The 21,943-nt window shown below is 43.7% G+C and overlaps 3 protein-coding genes across 9 annotated transcripts; 1 reads left to right on the top strand and 2 right to left on the bottom strand.

The window, feature by feature from the left end:
• Positions 1–4,926: 4,926 nt before the first annotated feature.
• LOC123049352 (protein PYRICULARIA ORYZAE RESISTANCE 21) lies at positions 4,927–6,001 on the bottom strand. Of its 5 annotated transcripts, none has more exons than XM_044472277.1 (2): positions 5,774–6,001; positions 4,927–5,655 (listed from the first exon to the last, which is right to left on the bottom strand). In XM_044472277.1, exon 2 carries the CDS (start codon positions 5,650–5,652, stop codon positions 5,122–5,124), a length of 531 nt encoding a protein of 176 aa, XP_044328212.1. In that variant the 5' UTR covers positions 5,653–5,655; positions 5,774–6,001; the 3' UTR covers positions 4,927–5,121. The 5 variants fall into 5 exon arrangements, with proteins under 5 accessions (XP_044328212.1, XP_044328214.1, XP_044328215.1 ...); XM_044472279.1 differs by having other exon boundaries at positions 4,927–5,652; positions 5,774–5,996; XM_044472280.1 differs by having other exon boundaries at positions 5,803–5,974.
• Positions 6,002–8,315: 2,314 nt separating this feature from the next.
• On the top strand, positions 8,316–10,381 carry LOC123053191 (pentatricopeptide repeat-containing protein At5g61800-like). The gene has a single exon (XM_044476610.1). The coding sequence runs from the start codon at positions 8,336–8,338 to the stop codon at positions 9,731–9,733; it is 1,398 nt and encodes a 465-aa protein (XP_044332545.1). The 5' UTR covers positions 8,316–8,335; the 3' UTR covers positions 9,734–10,381.
• Positions 10,382–10,995: 614 nt separating this feature from the next.
• Positions 10,996–20,736, bottom strand: LOC123053192 (sucrose nonfermenting 4-like protein). Of its 3 annotated transcripts, none has more exons than XM_044476614.1 (13): positions 20,353–20,736; positions 20,190–20,265; positions 17,907–18,092; positions 17,686–17,802; positions 17,553–17,612; positions 17,044–17,133; positions 16,846–16,971; positions 16,307–16,448; positions 16,044–16,217; positions 13,685–13,748; positions 11,816–11,885; positions 11,308–11,407; positions 10,996–11,160 (listed from the first exon to the last, which is right to left on the bottom strand). In XM_044476614.1, the coding sequence occupies exons 1-13, from the start codon at positions 20,418–20,420 to the stop codon at positions 11,069–11,071; spliced, it is 1,365 nt and encodes a 454-aa protein (XP_044332549.1). In that variant the 5' UTR covers positions 20,421–20,736; the 3' UTR covers positions 10,996–11,068. The 3 variants fall into 3 exon arrangements, with proteins under 3 accessions (XP_044332549.1, XP_044332548.1, XP_044332550.1); XM_044476613.1 differs by having other exon boundaries at positions 16,846–16,977; XM_044476615.1 differs by lacking the exons at positions 17,686–17,802; positions 17,907–18,092 and having other exon boundaries at positions 16,846–16,977; positions 20,353–20,665.
• Positions 20,737–21,943: the final 1,207 nt, after the last annotated feature.

Here is a 21,943-nt window from a genome sequence, read left to right on the forward strand (position 1 = left end):
AAATGAGCTTTCTACATTTTAAGCTCATTTCTCTTGGCCCTGATCGAGGACCTTTCTCTCCTTCTTTAGCTGGCCCTCTCCTCGATCAGCTGATCCCTCTGCTCCTTTAGCCTAAGTCTTATCGAAGAGATCAACCTTATCGTCAATCAGTTGATCCCTCTCTGCCTTCAGTGTGGCATTCATCTCCTTCAGGGCCTTGATGGTACTTTCATGAGACTCTAGAAGCTGACGGTTGAGCATGTCCACATCATATACCATTTCCTCAATGGGTGTCAAAATCGGTATGTATCCCTACCAAGTCCAATGTTTGAAATCGTTAGATATGCATGTGTTTGCAATCATCATGAATGGTTAGATATTCTTGTGTTGCAATGATCATGGATGTGTTTGGAATCTTACTCGGTTGCTGCTTGCATCGCCTCCGTCAGCATACGCCGCGAAGTTAAAAGAAGACCTATAGTGGCTGTTGAACGTGCTCATCGACGCCAACTACAAAATAATATGTCAGCCATGACAACTATAGCTAGGACCAAATGAACTATGACAACATATGACAACTGAACTATGCCAACATATGACAGGGAATTAACCACACATGGCAGTTTTACAAGTGTATATCACATAACGACATTTTTATTGTACATTTCATGGAAAATTCAATATACCATGGCATTTTTACTCAATTGATATGCTCTTTCATTGACAAATATCAAGTGTAGTACCTATTACTAGTCATATGAATCAAACCCAAAACACTAGTAAATTTTTTGCATATTATATCAAGTCTTCAACACTACATGACCAATCAACACTACTTATGCCTAGTATGAACTAGAGTATATGAATGCAACTAAAGGAAAACATGACATGGATCAACACTAGTTTGGCACTGTCAAAGTTTACATTTTGGCACTCATAGCTTACATTTTGGCACTGTCAAAGTTTACATTTTGGCACTGTCAAAGTTTTCAGTTTGGCACATTCATAGCTTACATTTTGGCACTGTCAAAGTTTACATTTTCACACCGTCAAAGTTTTCAGTTTGGCACATTCATAGCTTACATTTTGGCATTGTCAAAGTTGACATTTTAGCACCGTCAATGTTTCCAGTTTGGCACATTTAAAGCTTACATTTTGGCACTGTCAAAGTTTACATTTTGGCACTATCAATTATTTTTTTCTAACCATTTTTTGGCACTCTCAAAGCCCATTAATTAAAACTAGAATGAACCTAGCTAATCTTCTACAGTGCCAAGATTCAAGCAAACAAATCGAAAGGGAGATGCTCATTGAGGATAGGAGCTGATGTGCGTCATCACCCGCCCACGTCTCCATCGCCATCGCCTAAATCTTGCATGTCGTCATCGCCGAAACCTTAACATTAGGTTTCAAATAAAAAGAGACAAAGATGTCCTGCAATGGCCATGAGAGGGGAGGTGTAGATGTATGTCAGCAAGATGGGGAGGGCTAGAAGAAATAGTAGAACACCGGAGCACACCGAAAATGGCCGAAATCACTGTCGACAGAAGGGGGTCGACGAAGTTAGCGGCGAGAACGAAACGGGAACGAGATAGAGAGGTGTCGAGTGCGGCGAGGGGCCCGCCCCCTAGGTTTCAACACAGCCATGTCGAATGCAATGTTAGGCTAGGCCGAATAGGCCCACGTCGGAAAAATAACTAAACCATCAAAAAACAAAAAAGCCTCAAAAATATAAAAGATTCAAAATAAGAAAAAGACTCAAAATAATCGAAGATTCAAAATCAAAATAGTAAAAAGACTCAAATTAATAAAAGACTCAAAATTATAAAAGATTCAAAATAATAAAAAGACTCAAAATAATAAAAAGTCTCAAAATTATAAAATATTCAAAATAATAAAAAAGACTCAAAATAGTAAAAAGAAAGATACAAAATAAGAAAAAGACTCAAAATTATGAAATTTTTAAAAATAAAAAGAATCAAAATAAGAAAAAGACTCAAAATTGTAAAAGATTAAAAATAATCAAATAATCAGATTATAAAAAGACTCAAAATGATAAAATATTCGAAATAATAAAAGACTCAAAATTATAAAAGATTCAAAATAATAAAATACTCAAAATAATAAAATACTCAAAGTTATAAAATACTCAAAATTATAAAAGATTCAAAATAATAAAAAATATTCAAAAAATAAAAAGACTCACAATAATAATAAAAAGACTCAAAATAATAAAAAGACTCAAAATTATAAAAGATTCAAAATAAGAAAAGGACTCAAAATTATAAAACTTCCAAAATAATAAAAAGACTCAAAATAAGAAAAAGACTCGAAGTTGTAAAATGTTCAAAAGAATAAAAAGATTCAAAATTATTTGTGGCGTGCCAGGAATTAGCACACCAGCACTAAACTAATTATGTACGGCGTTGACTGAAATACAACGCAAGCATTAGCTTGTGCCTGGTCAGTACAAATGGGCCCACTAATATGTGTCGTGTTGGAATAATAGCAACGTGAGCACTAACTATATAAAGGTGTTGTATCAAATATGCCAACGCCGCTACTATTTGAAAAAATAGTGGTGGCATTGATTGGAAAGGGCGCCACCAATTAAAGTTGTGGTAGCCATTTCTCCACTAGTGAACCACTCCTTGACCATCTGCCAAACCCTCAACATGAACCAGCATTTGTAGAACAGTTGGGCGGAAGTTTCATTGGTCCGCTTGCAAAGGGTGCAAAGACCATAATTTTCCCAACCCCTTCTTTCCAATTTGCCGGCCCTCCAGTTCCTGCTTTGCATCGCCAACCAAGAGAAGAACTTGACTTTAGGGGGGGCTTCCAGATGGTCTTGTTCATGGTAACCGATGTGGGCCCAAGGAATTGGGCCCTATATGCGAAAGCAGCCGAGTATTCTCCATTTGCCTCAAATTTCCATGACATGTCATCGTCAACATACTCAAGGAGAGTGATCTGCTCTAGTCTGATCCAGAGGTTTACAAACTCGATAATATGGATGAACATAGAGTTGATGGAAGTGTTGATCTTGCACATCCAAGCAAGGTCCCATAGTGCATCTCGCACCACCCACCTTTTCCACGGGAGGCAGCGAAAATGAGGGGGGCGATATCCTTTGTTTTTTTCCTTTGTAACAATGGGGCATCCCAAAACGACATCTTGCCTCCATTACCGATGGAAATGACAGTGGAGGCATAGAAAAGGTCCATGTGCACCTCGTTTCACGGGTTCCCGAGTCCCACCCATAGTTTGGTGGGATCCTTCCATTCCAACCAAGGCCATTGCAGACGGAGAGCCCTCACAAATTTCCCAAATGCAGGATACCGAGTCCACCAAGGTGAGTAGGGCGGCAGATGGTTTCCCAGTTGACTTTGCATTTCCCACCGGTAGTTTTCGCTCTAGCCGACCACAGGAAGGCACACTCAATCTTGTTAACACTTTGCCGAACACTAGGGGGGGTCACGAGCGGTGTGATGTGGTAGATGACTTGAGAAGTGAGCGCTGACTTCACCAATTTGAACATCTGACTGTGGTAATGTTTCTTCCTTGCAAGGGAGGCAGTCTTGCAACAACCTTGTCCTCAAGATGTTGGTCCACCCTCTTCAGTTGCCAGATGGAGATGGGGAGCCCAAGATACTTCATTGGGAAGGACATCCAAACGGCAGGGATGCTATGGAGGATGTCATCAAGGTCTAACTGCCCGCAACGGATGGCAACCACATAGCTCTTCTGGAAATTGGTGGCTAGCCCGATAATGTCGCTGAATGATTTAAGAATTATAACAAGGTTGTGTATATCCTCCTTTGTCGGCGTGAGAAAGACCGTCATCCGCGTAAAGTCAGGTACAAACAGCCGGGCGTCGTCCTCTGACCATGTGCAAGAGGTTGTGACTCGTAGCGGCGTCCAGATCAACCCCTTGAAGTGGGTCAATTGCCGGGACAAAGAGAAGGGGGAGGGGGTACCCCTGTCTAAGCCTGTGTCCATGGTAGATGGGAGGCACTGCAACTCCATTAAGAAGAACGCATGAAGAGCAAGTGCAAAGTAGATCCGCCACGCACTCCTGGAAGCGGTGAAGGAAGCCCAGCCGACGTAGCAGGTCAAGGATGTACTCTCATCGCACCGAGTCGATGGCCTTCCGAATGTCGAGCTTGAAGAGAAGACAAGGGGTCTTATTTCTATGTAGCAGCCTCGCTAGGTTTCTGACATACATGAAGTTGTCGTGAATGCTTCTCCTCTTATTGAAAGCACTTTGTGTATTGAAGACAAAGTTGTTCATGAATGGGGAAAGACGGACCGCCAACACCTATTCGAAGGCCTTCCAAATGTCGATCTTGAAGAGCAGAGAAAGGGTCTTATTTTTGTGTAGCCGTCTCGCTAGGTTTCTGACATACATGAAGTTGTTGTGAGTGCTTCTCCTCTTAATGAAAGCACTTCACGTATTTGGAGACAAGATTGTTCATGAATGGGGAAAGACGGACCGCCTACACCTTGGCTATGATCTTGGCAATAGCATGGATAAAACGAAATCCCCAATCTTCTCCACCCCATCCTTTTTTGGCAATAGCACAATGTTGGCTGGGTTAAGCCAGTGTAGGTTCATCATTTAAAGGTTACTGAACTGGTGGATAACTGCCATGAAATCGTCTTTGATGATGTGCCAACATCTCTTGAAGAAAATGCCCGTGAAACCGTGAGGTCCCGGGGCCTTGTCACCTAGCCTAGCATCAATGGCCGCCTTAACGCCCTCCTGAGGGATGCCAGGATCAATGCCATGAAGATCATCAGCTTCCAGATTCAGGCTCTCCGAATTTAGATCAGCCGGCCTGGGTAGGCATTGTAATTTAAGTGGTGAAAGAAATGCATTACACTTTGTAAAACAAGGCATTGTATTTTCAAATTCTAAGAGTAAAGGATTTTTGAACAAGGTGAAAATTGCTCTAGGCTGCTTGGGACTTCCTGATTCCTTAAGCAACATATATACAACGCTCACTTATTCGACAGACAGCATTAAGCTCGAAGACGTTTAAGGAAATATGTTGAAAGAATTACAAACAAATCACTCATGGACTGGATACATGGAGGCTTCAAAGAGGTGGTGTACACCGTCCAGCAGGGACGTACACGCAGTTACATGACGGCGCAGGCGGGCGGGCTCTCCTCGCAGATGACCATCGGCGTGCACGGCATGGGCATCGGCTGCTGGTACGGCGGGTAGGAGTGGCACTGGCACGTGGGCGCCGGCGCCGGAGGAGGTGGCTTGGAGTGGCCCTCGCAGCACGACGTACCGCAGCCACACGGCCACGCCGATGGGTACGGCAGCGGGTACGGGTACGCGTACGGCACCAGCTGGTTGCACGGGGCTGGCTTGGTCTCGGGCTTCTCCTCTTTTTTCTTGGGCTTGGGAGGGTCGTCCTTCGGCTTGGCTACCACCGGCGGCTTGACGACCTCAATGTTCTTGATGACGTTGCTGGCCTTGCACCAGAGCTTGCATGTCAGCTTGTCGGCGTCGAAGGGCCCCGACACGAGCACCCTGTTATCTTCGTACACGATCTTCTCGATGACAAACTTGCCTCGGTCCTGGATGGAGGACAGGACCCTCTGGATCTTGGCACTGCAGCGGCTGCACCCCATGTCCACCGTGATGCTCAGCGTCGGCATCTTCTGCACATAAAGATACGCCTCGACTCAGGAACGGCTGCGCCCACGATCCAGCGCCATGTTTCTCCTGGTTCTGGATTCAACAAAGCCGGAGGGAGAAGCGCAGCAGAAGTAAGCTCACCTTTGCAGAAGCAGAAGAAGTAAGCTCACCTTTGCAGTTCCTTATCGCAAGAAAAACCTTTGAAGATCTTAAGTAGATGGCGGAGAGGAAGTAGCGGAGATGTGGCCGCTGCGTCCGACCAGGACGAAGGTGTTTATGTTTTCTCGCCAAAAAAAAAAGGTGTTTATGTTTTCTCCTATGGTTTGCATTTGGTTTGGTGGCGAGATCACGTCGGGACGGATCGGTCTTGAATGCCATTCTGAAACCCTGGTGCGGCGCGAATAGATGGCGAGCGATCCCTGTATCGGGTGTCGGATCACATCTCAACGGTTAACAAATTCTGTTGAATATTTAATGCCGCCGCCGTGAAGCCAGGACATGGAGCGGTGACAATTAGTGGGACGACGAAGAAACAACAACTGTAAAAATACAGAAATCAGCGCTAGCCTATAAGCCGCACCCACAAGAACCTAACCGAAATGGATATCGCCTCTGCATCAACCGGTGTACTGGAATCGAAAGTCTTACAAGAGTTTATGCTCCTGAAAAGAAAAGGAAGAGCCAACAACAATTGATGACACAAACGAATTGTAGGACTAAGATTAATAGACATGTTTTTTAACACGGTAAGACGTAGATATTCCTACATACGCACATACACAAATTCTTATGGACGCACGCACGTACATCCTACCCCTATGAACATCTTCGAGAGACTAATCCGGCACATCATTTTGAGATTGACGAAGTCGACGGGGACGTCTCCTCCCACTAAACGCACATCGTTGAAAAACCTGAAATAAATTCAAAAAAAATGCGAGCACCGGTGTCAAGTTTAGAACTTGAACTCTAGTGAGTTGGGGATACCACTATCCTCTTAACCATTCATTCACAAATTGGTTGGCGATCCATATACATGTTCACGACAACTCTAGAACCGAACCTAGCCAAACTCCCAACCGGTTTAACTTCTAAAAAAGGGCAGCGCATCGACTGGGTCTCAAATTTGAGCGGCTGATGTCACGACCTGGTCCAGAGAGGTCTCGAATCTCTGCGCTTTCTGTGTCAGTGCCTGGATCAATAGCTGACATGTATAGTTGAGATGAAATACCAAAATTCATCACGTCATAGTATTACATCACCGATCTAGTCTCTTTTACAACATACGTCTAGGCTAGCTTACAATAATTATGCTGCAGATAAGTAATATCTAGTCATGTGACGTCTATCCACACACGGGAAAGAGTTGAGTATAGCGTCATAACCCTACTTCGTATCACTCCCTCGATACAGTAAATCCTGCAACATGATACGTCACAACCACAAGGGTCAATACGTTGAATGTACAACCATTGCTAGGTGGTCGGATTGTCCGGGCCGAAATCGAGAACACTCTGACACTGGCCTGGACTACACAAGTCCTTAAGCCTGCATTGCCAGCCGCCGACACCAAGTCAACTCACACAACTCCTAGCACCTGAATTGTCCGGATTGATTCACCCAGAATATCCAGGCACCTGTCAGCTTGCAGAGGTTTAGGCCAAAGGCTTGGTGAATCTATACCTCCCATCTAGTTTCGCCCCTATAAAGTCGTAACTAGGACCAGGTATAAGGTTTGCAAATCATATGAGAATAAATTAGAGAGCTTGACACATTTGGAGTATAAGACCTCGACCTCATAGAGAACAAGAGGTTGGTCTGCCCGCCTCCGGTGGCCTTTAGGCCATGAAGGTGCAGAGGACTTTGGACCCCACCAGTAGGAGGAAGCCCGCTCTTATCCTTATTAGATTCGATGTCTTGGTTAGGCCTATGTGGCAGTGACGATGTCTCTCGGTAGGAATAATGTCCCTCACGTTCGACCCCCGTCTCGACGGTGTACTTAGCGTCGTCTGTGGTGTGTGGAGATGTGTCTTCGTCGGATCTTATGGGATTTGATCAGTGCAAGTCTTCGGTGGATCTATTTAGATCTAGTCTTCACTCATGTGTTTACAGGTTTGATCCTTCTGATCTATGACTCTCTCCATCGGCGATGATTGTTGTTCTGGTGCACAGGTTCTGTGGGGACTTAGCACGACGATTTCCCGGTTGTCTACTACAACAAGACTTGCCTGGGTTCGGTGAGGGAGGGGCAATGACAACGGTGCGCCTTTGGCTCGTTCTAGTGCTTGTAATCGTCGCTAGATTGTATATGGATCTAGTTGTAATTTTTGTTATCTCTATCTCTCTGATGTTCTCTATACTTTTTTTTAGCGGGATGTCCTCTATACTGTCATGAAATGATGGATTGGATTATAGATTGCAAGTTTCTACCACCCAAAAGTGGAAGTTTCTCGTGAAAAAAAAATAACCGTAGAGAACAAGAACAAGGCAACCTCCATGTGACTGCTCCGAGGAGATACAAGACCTCCATTCTGATCTTCATTTGTTTTCCCCTCCTCCGCCTCCAGTTCATATAGATCGGGTAATTTATATTTTCTACTCCGTATACTGTATGAAACTTGGTAATTTCAGGTTTTTGAATTATTTGAATCCCAAAAATGTCTCATCTTCAAGTGCCCGCCATCCCTAACCACCAGAGCGAAAATGGCGCCACCACCTCCAACCCTCCCTCCACCCTACCATTCCCTCCCCAACGTCCTTTCCCTCCCCCGCCGGCACGCCCGGCTCCCCATCCGACGCCTCCTCGCAGCGCACGCCCTCGCCGTCGTCGCCGGCCACCTCTCCCTCCCCGACCCCTACACCCACACGCTCCTCCTTGTCGCCTACTCCCGCCTCGAGTGCGCCCGCGGCCCCTACACACTTCTCCTCCTCCTCCGCCTCTCGGTGCCCCCCACCCGCCGCTCCCTCCCTCTCGCTGTCTCCGCTGCCTCCTCCTTACGCCTCCACCTCCCGCTCGCACTCTCCCTTCACGCCGTCGCGGTAACCCGCAACCTCCTCCCGTTCGCGCACGTGGCCAACGCCTTCGTCTCCCTCTACGGCAAGAACGGGCTGCCGGACTCCGCGCGCAGGGTGTTCGACGAAATGCCCACACCGGACGTCATCTCGTACAATGCTCTGATGGACGGGTACATCAAGGCTGGGCGACTGGGGCTTGCCATGAAGGAGTTCCATCGGATGCCGCAGCGGGATGCCGTGTCCTGGGGCACGGTGATAGCCGGTTGTGCAAAGGTCGGGCAATGGGAGGAGGCGGTGGCGCTGTTTGACAGGATGAGAGGTGAGGGATTGGGACCAGACGATGTTGCACTGACTGCAGTGCTGTCATGCTGCGCACATCTCGGGGCGCTAGAGAAGGGACGGGAGGTCCATGAGTATGTGATGCAAAGCAGGTCCCGGCCGAATGTGTTCTTGTGCACAGGGCTTGTTGATCTGTATGCAAAATGTGGGTGTGTTGAGGTTGCCCAGGAGGTGTTCGACTGGTGCCCTGTGAGGAATGTGTTCACCTGGAATGCGCTCATCGTCGGGCTGGCAATGCACGGGCATGGCACAGTGGCAGTCAAGTACTTCAACCGCATGCTGGTTGAGGGGGTTCGACCAGACGGAGTCACCTTCTTAGGGGTGTTGATCGGTTGCAGCCATGCCGGCCTGGTTGACATGGCAAAGAGGATCTTCTCCGAGATGGAAGGCAGGTATGGCGTGTCTCGGGAGCTTAAGCATTATGGATGCATGGCCGACTTGCTTGGTCGAGCCGGGCTCATTGAGGAAGCAATGAAGATGGTCGAGAAGATGTCGACGAAAGGGGATGCTTACGTCTGGGGAGGTATACTCGCTGGTTGTCGAATGCACGGGAATGTGGAGGCAGCAGAGGTTGCAGCAAGACATTTGCTGGAGCTCAATCCTGAAGACGGCGGGGTATACTCTGTCCTGGCCGGGATCTATGCAGATGCTGGCAGGTGGGAGGATGTTGCAAGGGTTAGGAAACTGATGGATCAGAGGATTGGTAGGAGAAATGTTGGTTGCAGTTCCATTACAACGGACCAATAAGACATACTGAGTTGGTCGCGGCAACATGCTATCTGAGTGTAGTAGATTCTACCTAGAAGGTCGCCATTGCAAAGTAGAAATCGGCTCAGGAAGAGGACAGATACTCTGCTAGGAGTAGCAATGATTAGATAGTGAGAAGGCGTCAACTTATCGTTGTGAAATTTTCATTATTTTAAGATTTACTGCACATATAGTTTTAACTCTCTTCTCCAAGAGTCCAAGACCCAGACCTCTTTGCGTTGCAAACTTTATGCTGCAAAACGCGAGTGTGAACATGACAATGCATACTCAAAATGGGTTAGCAGCTAGGTGCAGCCTAGAATTCATGCATTTAGCTATTCTCTGTTCTTAATGTTTTCCCTGCCGCCAGAACAATACTCACCTGGTCTCGTCGGTATTTTATACTCCCTCAAGGTATTTTATACTCCCTCAATCAGCGACACTTACTTTGGGACGGAGGGAGTAGTTCAGGTCTATCGGTGTCGCAGAAACTCATGCGCTACAGACAACGGTTAGTCCATGCTTAAAAGATGATGGAAGAGAAGCACGCATACTGCAATCGAGACGAGTTATGAAGTCACTCATCCATGCACTTCTCCGTGCGCTCCTTGCCTTCTTTGCAAACTTCTTCTCAGGTCTCGGGTCTTCGTTGTAGCCCATTACACCAATCACGACCTCTATTCCTTTTCAAAACAAGCAGCACATAAACTGATCTACACACCATTAGAGCGAAACATAGCTTGGTTCTTACTGTTGTCAGCAAGATTGCAATAGGTTAGCGACTATTGAGAATCATGAATTCTCAATGACCGACACACGCACACCGATTGATTTCACATGCTTTCAAATCTATATCCAGTTTCTTGATGTTGCTAGGGCTTTGTCTGAAACTCATCAGTAGAAATCATACCATGTCATGAGAACATATAGTTCATTACTGAACAATTCAACCTGCCCCATGTCATTACTGAACAATTCAACCTGCCCCATGATTTCCATCAAATCTTCAAAATGATTCTGTAGCTCTTAAATCTCAATCTGAGCTTGTTCCCCCTTCTTTACAGTAGCCAAGCCTCAACAGTACGTTGAAGCACTCCGATCAGCAAAGCAGGAAAAGGTTGCGGCAGTACTGATTCAGTCGGTCCGTTCTTCATGCTTCCAAGGCATGGCATTCTTGCCACGAAGGCTCAGTTGTGCATAATTCATGATATTGTAAGTTTCAAAGTGAAAACACAATGGAAGATATGAACAACTCCTGCATCTGCCAAAGCAACATTTTTATTTTGTCCCAATCAAATACAACAGGCTTTCATGTATGAAATGGCTACACAAATGTTATCCAACGAGAAATGTTATTGTGTCTCTCAATGAGATAATTCCTTGCACAAATCTAGTCATCGGTTCAATAACGACAAGCCGCCGCACCCCTGATAAGATACATACATGATGTCAGAAATTCAAACCGATCTGTCAAATTTATGTTAGAAATCATCAATTTTATAGACTGATCTCATGTAAAATGCAATCCTCACTCACTCCCTACATGCATGCGCTTTTATCTCACAAACTAGTACCTGGAACAGACAATTGATCCAACACCTCGAGCAACGTACTCGTGCTCAAACAGGTATGACACTGTCTCCGCCCATTCACCTGATATTGCAGCTCCAAAGCCTAAAAAGAGGGTTCAGTATAGAGTTGGATTATAATCACAAAGAAAACAAATACACTGTAAAAATGCAGTGCATGGATATATACAGAAAAGTTAGCAAGAACCATAGCAATTTGTGCAGTTGAGCGTATGCCCTGGTTTCAAGTGGACTTATGGACCATTGAACTCACTGATTCAATCATTCAATTATTAATGCAACAAATAAATGAGCCATTGGACATCAGCCTGGCCAGATAACTTCATGTTCTATTTTCTTCCTCTTCACATTTGATGAACCAACATCACAACATTCAAGCTGTGTCATCTAATTATGTAACAGAACGGACATCACAGAAGCACATGAGTCCAAATTTATGCATATCAAAAGAAGGTAACGGATACAGGCTCAAAGCAAGATGAAGGGAACATACATTCTCCACGGTCAATTGCTCAAGTTCAATGCAAGCGTAAACATCATTCTCCGCCAGAGCCATGATATCACTGTAGAAACAGGTTAATGCTGAGTGTTAAATTGAGTGAACAGGGCAGTTGCAAGATAACCACATCAGCTATCCTGGCGTTTTCTCTAAAGATACTGATGCTTTGCTTGGGTATATCGACTCCAGTTTTTCAGAAACATCATATACAAAACATCTGAAACAGGGCCAAATGTGAAAGATATAAAGGATATAAATTAGCTGATGAACGCTATAGGATATCCGGTGACACCAAATTTATCAGCAAAAATAAACCAAGATTATGCCAAATGGACCAAAGAAGCAAAGAGTTCAAAGTTTCAACTTTCAAGACACGGCCAGTTGGCCACATTACATGCATGGACTATTGACCTCACAGCCATTCATCAATCTTACCAAATGGACCACACAACTGATGTGCAGTGTACAATGAGGAATGCAATTCACATTTAGGAATCTTTTATCCTTTAGCAGCTTAGGATGCTGATCAGAAAACAAGCAGAAGTGCCACCAGGACAAACATGATAGGTCTACCAACTCCTTTTCTAATAACTTCACTAAGATAATTAGTACCACCCTCTCAAAATCCAGATGAACCCAGTCAACCTAACCAGAAATTTAGTCACAAGACATAATTTTTCAGAAATCCATGACCGATGAAAAATGTGGTAAATAGGCCATGTTTATCTTGCTGTGAAGGGAATAGACACATGAGTACGATCGAAAAGGCACCAAATAGTATACAGACAGTGCATTTATAATAATGGCCAGTGTGTATCTAGTACTAGTAGTTACTCCCTCCGGTCCTTTTTAGTTCGCATATAAGGTTTGTCTGAAGTCAAACCTCGTAAACTTTGACCGAATTTATAGAGAAAAATACCAACATTCAGAATGTGAAAATCAACAACATTAGATGCATCATGACTTTAGTTTTCATATTGTATAAATTTAGTATTGTAGATATTAATATTTTTTCATATAAATATGGTCAAACTTTATGAAGCTTGACTTCAGACAATTCTTATATGCGGAGTAAAAAGGACCGGAGGGAGTACTAGTAAATGCGTACGTACAATGCACATTGATATCAAGTAGGGTATTAATTGAGAGTTAAAAAAAGGTAGGATATTATTGCATGCTGATGTATTAGGTAGGATATGTTTTTAGGAAAGGTAGTATTAATTACATGGTTAGTCCTAATGTTAACATTTGGTATGATATTGATTGCACACTAAACATGTTGAGCGCTCATCATTGGAGCAATCAAGGTCGTTGCACATGGTTTGATGACCAAGCTTAGTTGGATCTGCCCCCTTTCGGTCTTCTTATATTGGTATAGATAATAGTGTGCATCTAGTAATAGTTATAAAGAGTGACCTGTAGGTATACTTGCCTAAGCTTTAATGCTGCACCATACTTTATACCTAGTAATATTTATAAAGAGTGACCTGTAGGTATACTTGACCAAGATTAGTTTGATGCACATGGTTTGATGACCAGAAAGTTTGTTATGTTTTAGTAATGCTGCACCATAATCCTCAAATACAAATGCAATAAGCAACAGCTAATCAGTATGTGTTCTTAGCATATAACAAAATCTGCATTCCTTTCCAAAAGCAAAGCTGTGATTTTGCTACTGTTAGACTGTTGGGTGACAATTAATGACCAGAATTATTAAGAGCAAGCTCTTGTTTTAGGGTGCATCCTGTCATCAGACAAAGATAACCAGTGTTTATTCAAGCCCCAGTGGGCAACTTCATCAAGCATGGTTAATTGAGTATATCAATACAAAAGTGCAGGACAGTAATAGCAGTATATCAATACCTGAGTGAGTAGACATCAAGAAGGGATCCATTATCATCAACTATAGGAATTGAGCTTATTCTATCTGTAGAATGAAAAAAAATGTAACAGTTAGATTCAGTAGCAGTTACTTCATAATGATGTAAAATCTCGCACGTGCCGTTTAAAAAGGAACACGTTTAATAGAGAACCTCAACTTCGTAAGATGAGTCCCATTTTTTTAAGCATTTCAAGTAGTGTCACGTCATCTATGTGGATTGCTGGATGGCAGGTTTCCAGGAATCCAACAACTAAAATCTGATTATTGTATTTTACAAAGAGTAAAATACACTACAAGTCCTAAAACTATTCGCCAAGTTAGTCCTAATACTATGAAAATGCACATCTAGGTCCTAAAAGTTTGCTAAGTGTGTCGCCCGCAGTCCTATCCGTGCTGCATCAGCTTTTGACTTGCACGCGTGGCAGGTTGACCATTGGCATGTGGCAGCTTTTTGCATAAACCCCCGTAAAAGGTCCCCTCTTCTAATTTGTGGCACCTCCTCTTTGCACGCATCCTCTCTGTTGCCCACCTCCCCACCTGAGCGGATCCTGTCCAACCTGCACAAAACACTTACAATCCTCGTGTATAGGCTACTAGCGTGGCACAAAGCGAGAAAAAAACAAGACAAAGAAACATGGAAGCAAAAGGGAACGAATAGAAATACGTGCATTGCATGTGGATGCGGAGCTACAATAACGACACCATCAAATTGACCGATGGGAAATAACGAGGGGGCAGAGAGGAAGGCACACACCAGACTAATCGAGCTAGAACTCACCACTGGCGGAGATCGGGGCAGCATCTCGAGAAACGAAGTCGGGGACAAACATTCCTATTGAAGCGTTGTTGTACGCATGACGACAAGTCGGTGGTGAGGATGTGTTCGGCGCGTCGTGGTGCTCCTCTAAGTGGGGGGAATCGGTTCGGCATACTCCGGTTACCCTGATTGCCGGTGGCGACAACGGCGAACACAATAGTGGCGCAACTTGTAAGGTGGCATCGATTGTGAAGAGCATTGTCGTCGCGTCATCTGATGCGGTCTATAGAGACGATGGGGAGAACTTGAGGCGCTTGGTGGTTTATATTGCATATGACAAGATGTGCCCACCCAAACATGAGTGCATCAGTAACACAATGGCCGTAGACGGCAAGAACAAGAGGAACTACGGGACCTAGTTGTGCCATGTCGAGGAAGTAGATGTAGGACACCTTGTGGAACATATTGGGTACGAGCTCAAGTACACCGCTGCCAATTTTGCGTTTGCGCCACATTCACCGCTAGAATATGGTTGTCGGAGGTGGAGAGGAAGCCAAGGGAAAGAGCGAGTGCGAAGGGAAGGGGCCACAAAATTAGAAGAGTGGACTTTATGGTGGGTTTTGTGCAAAATATTGCCACATAACAGTGGTCGGCCTAACACGCATGCAAGTCAAAGCTGATGCAACACTGATAGGACTGCGGGTGACACACTTGACAAACTTTTAGGACCTATATATGCATGTTTCATGGTATCAGGACTAATCTGACACCCCTCAAATAGTTTTAGGGCTTCTGGTACTTTACTCTTTTACAAATATAGCTGTCCAAATTTCTCGGTTGAGAGTTTAATGGGTACTCCATTAAACTAGCCATGGACGGGTGCGTGGAAGCTATCTATCCATGTGCCAGAACTATGAGTTGGTTGCGAGATCTTATGGGTTTCAGCTCTAGCCTACCCCAACTTGTTTGGGACTAAAGGCTTTGTTGTTGTTTGTTGTTGTTTAGTGTTTAATGGGTACTCCATCTATTCATAAATAGACGATTCTCCGATATGCAACTTTGACCGTTATATTTTGTGTGGATGTATTAGGGGGGAAATCCAAACCTGTTGCAGGATAAATGTATTTCTCATGACAAATCTAAATGTATCATTTTTGTCTAAACCAGCCTAAATGTTTTTTTAGTATATTAGTCCTTAGGAAGTTTGACTGCTCACTTTGTAAAACTCATCTATTTCTGGACAGAGGTTATAATTCAGGAGGGCGAGGTATTAGAGTTAACAGGAAAAACTCAAATGTGTCACTGCAAAAGATGACAACTAATGGGATGTCTGCATGAGTCAATGATGACACGTGTTAGAAGCCTTTGTACAAGTCCTGGGCACATTTATTTCAGACTTGATTGTTCACTTGAAATTGATTACCTGCACTATTCAAGGTACTGATCACCTATTCCCACAAAAAAAGGGAACTAGTCACCTACTTAATTTGATTATGTAGCCAACAACCACCGCGCCATATTCTTATGGATCAACTGGGGAAATAACATGACTATCTGCATTTCAAATGTCATTCATATGGTACCTTCCAGAAGAAAATCCAGGCAAGTAATTAGAGGAGCACTCAGTCCCGATGTTCTAAGCTGTCTAGTACTTGCCCTTCCAGTATGCTGCGACCATGTACCAATAGGAATACTGGAAATCTGATTTCGCAAAATGGGATAACCTTCTGGTTGTTCTTGGAGCTTTGAGCAAAGAACTAAATACATCATCAAGGTAAAGGTAAGCTCAAATCGAGATGCAGGTAAAATTAGCTAGGAGAACAAAGTCTCATAAAAAATACCGTACATTTCAAAATCCCTGGAAGAGTTGCAAGATTAAGTAACGGTATCCCTGATATATCCATCGAGGACTTAAAGATAGGGACTGAAGATATTTCATTTTGTATTATAGTCAGTGCCACATCCCTTAAATTATCCGAATCCTTAACCTGAAGAAAGACATTGTAGGGAAAAAGAAAAAGGACAATTATTATTTCACCTTACTGATAAAAAAGAATTAAAAAAAATGTGATTCCAACAATTTTCAACTCCTGCAAATACAGAAGATTCAAACTATCTGGCATGTTTGGATGTGGAGGAATTTAGGCTTTGGAATACCCAGGCCCCATTCTACAATATCCCGGGTTAGCAGAAAGAATCCCAACAATGAATGGTAGATCAGTCAATATGAATGTTCAAGTAACGATATTGACATATATTGGAAAATGATGGTAGCATTATATTTCTGGGCATATAATTAGTTTTTCCTATTTGCCAATGCTGATCTTTAGAATGTTTACACAGCTAATCAGATGAGAGAAGCCTGGAAAATGTACAGGAAAATACATGAACTAATGGCCTTCTTTGCATGCCTGCGACATCAGCCCCTCCATAATACTGCAGTTTTGCTTCTTTCCAAGCAGAAACTGAATGCATTTCAAGCTCTTCATGGCCCAGAACTCGAATGTTCCTCTGCAACTGCAGATATGAGAATTAGTAAAAACCTCACTGACAGAGGAAGAAATACAGTAATTGAGATCTCACCTTTCTCAAAATTAATACAAAATCAGAAGCAGTTAGCATGCCTGTTACGGTTCCTTGGCCATCATCCCAAAGAGGAACCAAAGCAAGGCCCTAAAACAAGAAAAGGTTAATTGCGTACTACTCTTATGGCATTTGATTGACAAGGTAAATCACATGTTGGCTAGCGGACCAAGCCATACATGAATACACCAGGACAAATACCAACACAAATAGAACCTTGAAAAGTAAATGATAATTTTTCTCATCTAAATTACCTTACTAAATGGAGGTACAGTGGTGATAGTAATTGTGTTATTCTGGGTAAAGATAAAGGAGATGTCTGCTGGTATAGAATTTGGATAACTGTATAACATATAGGGCGGGATGGGATTTGCGGCTAATGATGAGGGTACTTGTTCCAAGAATATTTTTAAAATTCCTCAATAACATGATGATCCAACACAGGGAAGTTCAGACATAACGAAGTAAAAAAAACAAAAGCACACATAGCAGTTCTTGCAAACACATACCTCATCATGCATAATATTAAATGCTTGTTTGACAGGAAGCCGAGCATCCAAAATTGCTATCTGAAATACTTATGTGAAAACTGATTATTGCATGGTCAAAGACAAAGTGTTGATCATAAAACAAGAGCCTAACCTTGCTAGAAACAGGAACAACATCATATATGGTATTATGTAATAGTATTTCAGAGACCCGATGGCGGAAAACTGCAATCTGCATGCCCGGGTTTCGAGATGGTGGTTCTGGTGGCATCTGTATGGAGATTTATGGCACAGTACACAATTAAGCATTAGTTATTCAGGAGAGTCTACAAATTATGCAAGACAAAAAGTAAAATTTGGAACTTTGACACGTACTGTTGTCAAGATAGTACCCTCATCCAAATTCATTCTTCTAATGGGAGATGGCTCTAGCTGTACAGCCGGGTGTGTATTATTCTCCACAAGTGTGACAAGCATTTCATTGCTGATCAGACCATATTCATCACGTACAATAGGTTTTGTGTCATCACATCTCCAGACACCATCCACCAAAAAGCGGTACTGAATTGAAGCAAAAGACCACATCAATGTAAGCATATGCATTAATAAAACACAGAAGCTGGAGAATATTGTACGAAAGTAGTGGGGCACTGGTACGGAAAGCATAGAAGGAATATACTATCTGCAAAAAAATTACCAGCGCAAGATCATGTTTGAGTTGCTTCCTAACCTAAGAACGGAACTATAAAGAATCACATTGGGAACGTCACTAGCACAATGCCCATATTGCTACAGACTACAGATTCAAATAAATCTGGGCCAGATCCGACGAACTATATCTGCTTCTGCCAGATCCATTAGGTGGCATAGCCCAAAGGTGGCCAGACCGCCGCCACCAGTTGACAGCTTTATAGGGATAAATGGTAGAATGTTCAAGAACAAGTGAGTGAATTTGCTGCATAAACGCAATGTTTCCTACAATTACATAAGAGTGAGTTGTAAAAGAATAGCAGCAAAGGGCTTTATAATTAGAGTCATGCTTGGCTGCATTTGCAGAAATAGAAGGTGCTAAATCTTGAAGCAAAACAGCCAAAATACAAAACCCAATATTGAGTATGCGAAAGATTCCATGGTTATAATTAGTTAGGCAATAATTTTGAAAGATCTTATGGATTGCTAAGTAACAAGGTAAAGGGATGTCAATGCATGGCAAATCAGACAAATTTGGTACAATTCAAGTATTAATAGCTTCCAGCAGAAAAGAGGCTTAGTAATAACTCAAGAAAAGATGGAATAAATGGCAAAAAAGGAAACCTGGTCACAACATACTGCAAATTACAAACGGCATTACAGGCATTGATGTTGTATACTCAAATCTAGAGCAGCCGTTAAGCCCGTTACATAACATCTCCAACTTCTTGTCTGGAGTTATGGAGACATGGAACAGCTTCTTGTCCTCATTCATTTTTTAGCATTAAAGATTAATAACTCCCTACCTATTAAGTTCACTAGATAGATGCGCATGTCTATGGCTTTGAAACAGGTAAGACTTCAAACCATGAAAAAGGGCAAGTTGAATCTTTACAATTTTTGTACAGGTCAAAGTGCAAAACTAGGAATGTCAATGGTGCAGCTGAAATAACAGTATTTCCCCTCAAACTCCAAATAGTAAATGTAACAGGTCAACTTTTGATTTCCCGCTTTTTTGGCAGCATGCTCTACGACGAGTGGCGGTACTATCAGAAGTTGTTAGCTACCAGCGTTCGACATAAAAATATGGCATGTATCTGGCACTAGATCTAAGATGTCATTTATTACGACCATGCCTGGTTTATCTGCTAGTGCACAGGGCCTACAATCATAGAACATCAGTAGCATATGTTATCAAACAAGACATCAATTATGTTAGGCATTCCTCAAAACAAAACAAAATCACTGTAGGCCAATTGTACATTATTTCAGACCTAGCCCTTGTGATCCTATGTCTAACCAGAGTTTTCATACGGCTACTGCCTGCCACACTGCAAGACAGTCATCAAAAGCAGCAAAAGGGTCACATAGAAGCATAACAGTCAAAAGGTATCTGACATCAGTAAACCACCACTCGTCATCCATATGCAGATTTTAATCACTGCGTGCAATTGACGTCAGATCACCAGTTAAGCTCACTAACTGTAAAATCTGTATGACAGCTCCCTGCTACTGGCAAAATGGATACAGCTTGTACGCATAAAATAGCTCGACCCAAGATCGGCTACATTCTCACTTGTGTGTCAATGATAACTACTTCACTTGTTCATCCGTTCATTCATGCTCGAATACAATACATTGAGCCAGCACCTTCGATGGCCATCCACCACAACTCAACTACTGCAACAAACCTTATAGATGCATTGCCGTCCATGCGCCCGTCTGACAGGAAAAAATGGACACAGGGACAAACACAAAATCAACACGATAAGCCCTCCCGACAAGCAACTCGATCCTGCTTGTCTGAAAAATACCATAGCTCATACATACAAGCACGCCAATCGTAACTAACAAGCCTAGCAGCAAAGCCATAAACAGTGCAACAGCACACAAATACATAATCGGAGCGAGGAGCGGGCGTAATTTAGGCAATTCGAGCATAATCTAGGCAATTCGAGCATAACGCACCTGATAAAGCCCTGGTGGGAGATCGAACACCACCTGGAACTCAGTCCCGACGAGCCCCATGGGGCACTCCCTCCAGCTGACAAGAAAAAGAAGATGAAATCAGTATTACCAATGGAAAAAAGATCCAGCTTCTGGGCACCGAGATCGAGTCCCTGCGGCCCACCCGGTGAAGCTGCCACAGAAGGAGGCGCGCTGGCCGCCGAAGGGCCAGGAGAAGCGGCGGTGCACCATTGGAGAAGCCCCGGGCCAAGAACCCTAGGAGTGAGTGTCGCGCGCCCTCCGCGCCGAGCAGGGCCTATAGCTAGTCGAGACCCGAGTCCATCCAAGGACCAGCAGCCCGGATTGGGTTGTAGGAGAGCACGCGAGGGCAAAGGACGGTAAGGATTGGCGTGAGGTGAAATAAAAAGAGGAATTTTGGTGCGAGGAGGGAGAGGGAGGGAGGGAGGGAGGCGGAGATGGAGAAGCGAGGGAGGAGTGAAGAGAGAGAAAAGCGTTGGTGTTTAGTGTTGGAGTGCGTGGAACGTTTGTTTTTTTCCGCTTTCGTTTTGGTTGGCTTGGGTTGTTGGAGTGAAGAGCCTTGTAGTGTGCTCATGGCTTTGGACGCTGCTCCATGCCACTCGTGCACCACCAATTCCCTACGGCGCACACTACATCTCCAGCAACTAAAAACCTGTAAAAGTTGCTTTTCCACGTAATTAGAGCAAATCTCCATCTTCATCCTCATCCATCTCCACTAATATTAAAAGCGCGAGTAGGATTGGATCCATATAACACCAGCCGTACGATTACTTGCATCTAACGGTCTAAAGTTGTTCAATGTTGTATCGACATAAGTGATACCCCGTAATCAGAGCCCTTAATCACCTAAATCTAATGATCTAGACTACCCCAATGATGTACTTCCTCTGTAAACTAATATAAGAGTGTTTAGATAACTAAAATAGTAATCTAAACACTCTTATATTAGTTTACGGAGGGAGTACCAAGTAAACCCATTACCAAGGCGAACAAACTGCCTTACACACACGGTTTATACAGGTTCATGTCACACGGTGACGTAATACCCTACTTCCCGTTTGTGGTTGGTTGATGGTGGTCGTATGATGAAGCTTACATACACTCGGGTGAGTTGTTGGTATGTTCGGGGAAGCTTTGACGTGCTCGGATGAGCCTTGGGTATGCTTAGGGCTCATGTGATGGCCTAGACTACGCTCCCGAGCATCCTTCTAGTGGCTATCTTACTCCCGACCTTGTTACTGGTGTGTATCTTTTTCTTCTGGTTGAGCTCTTCCCTCTCGGTGGTCGTGGTCCTCCCTTTATATAAGCCTGGGGGGCACCACAGTGGCCACTTTACATATGTGGGAACATACGTCGAATACGTGGGCTAGAGCCCACGTAGCACCGCATTACACAATTCCTCGCCTAGGATTCGTACACCTGTGGCGATCTATGGTTGGTAGTCTTCTTTTGCATTTAATGCAAGGTGTTAGACATGTCTTGGTTTGCATTCGTGGTCATTTGAACACGCACGACGCTCAGCATGCGTGTGCCATGTTCGGGTTGCGAGCACGCCTGCAAAGGCGTCACTGATGACGTTTTATCCTCTAGCCTGTTGATCCTCTGTGACACAGATCTTGCCAACGATCTACATACCTCTATTGTGGCTTTTGAAAGGACGTGTACTTCTACTGGATGTTTTAGTTCACTTTCTCCCTCTCATGCCCTGACCTAATTCCGTGGATCGGGCACCCCGT

The sequence above is a fragment of the Triticum aestivum genome, chromosome 2D (genome assembly GCF_018294505.1).
Source record: "Triticum aestivum cultivar Chinese Spring chromosome 2D, IWGSC CS RefSeq v2.1, whole genome shotgun sequence".
Lineage (NCBI taxonomy): Eukaryota > Viridiplantae > Streptophyta > Magnoliopsida > Poales > Poaceae > Triticum > Triticum aestivum.

Excerpts from the sequence above, each read along its gene's own strand:
- LOC123049352 (XM_044472277.1), bottom strand. The coding sequence starts at position 5,652 with ATGCCGACGCTGAGCATCACGGTGGACATGGGGTGCAGCCGCTGCAGT.
- LOC123053191 (XM_044476610.1), top strand. The coding sequence starts at position 8,336 with ATGGCGCCACCACCTCCAACCCTCCCTCCACCCTACCATTCCCTCCCC.
- LOC123053192 (XM_044476613.1), bottom strand. The coding sequence starts at position 20,420 with ATGGTGCACCGCCGCTTCTCCTGGCCCTTCGGCGGCCAGCGCGCCTCC. Across the intron at positions 13,749-16,043 it reads CCTGGATTTTCTTCTGGAAG|ATAGAATAAGCTCAATTCCT; the intron begins GTACCATATGAA and ends TTCATTCTACAG. Across the intron at positions 11,161-11,307 it reads GGATCAATTGTCTGTTCCAG|GGGTGCGGCGGCTTGTCGTT; the intron begins GTACTAGTTTGT and ends GTATCTTATCAG.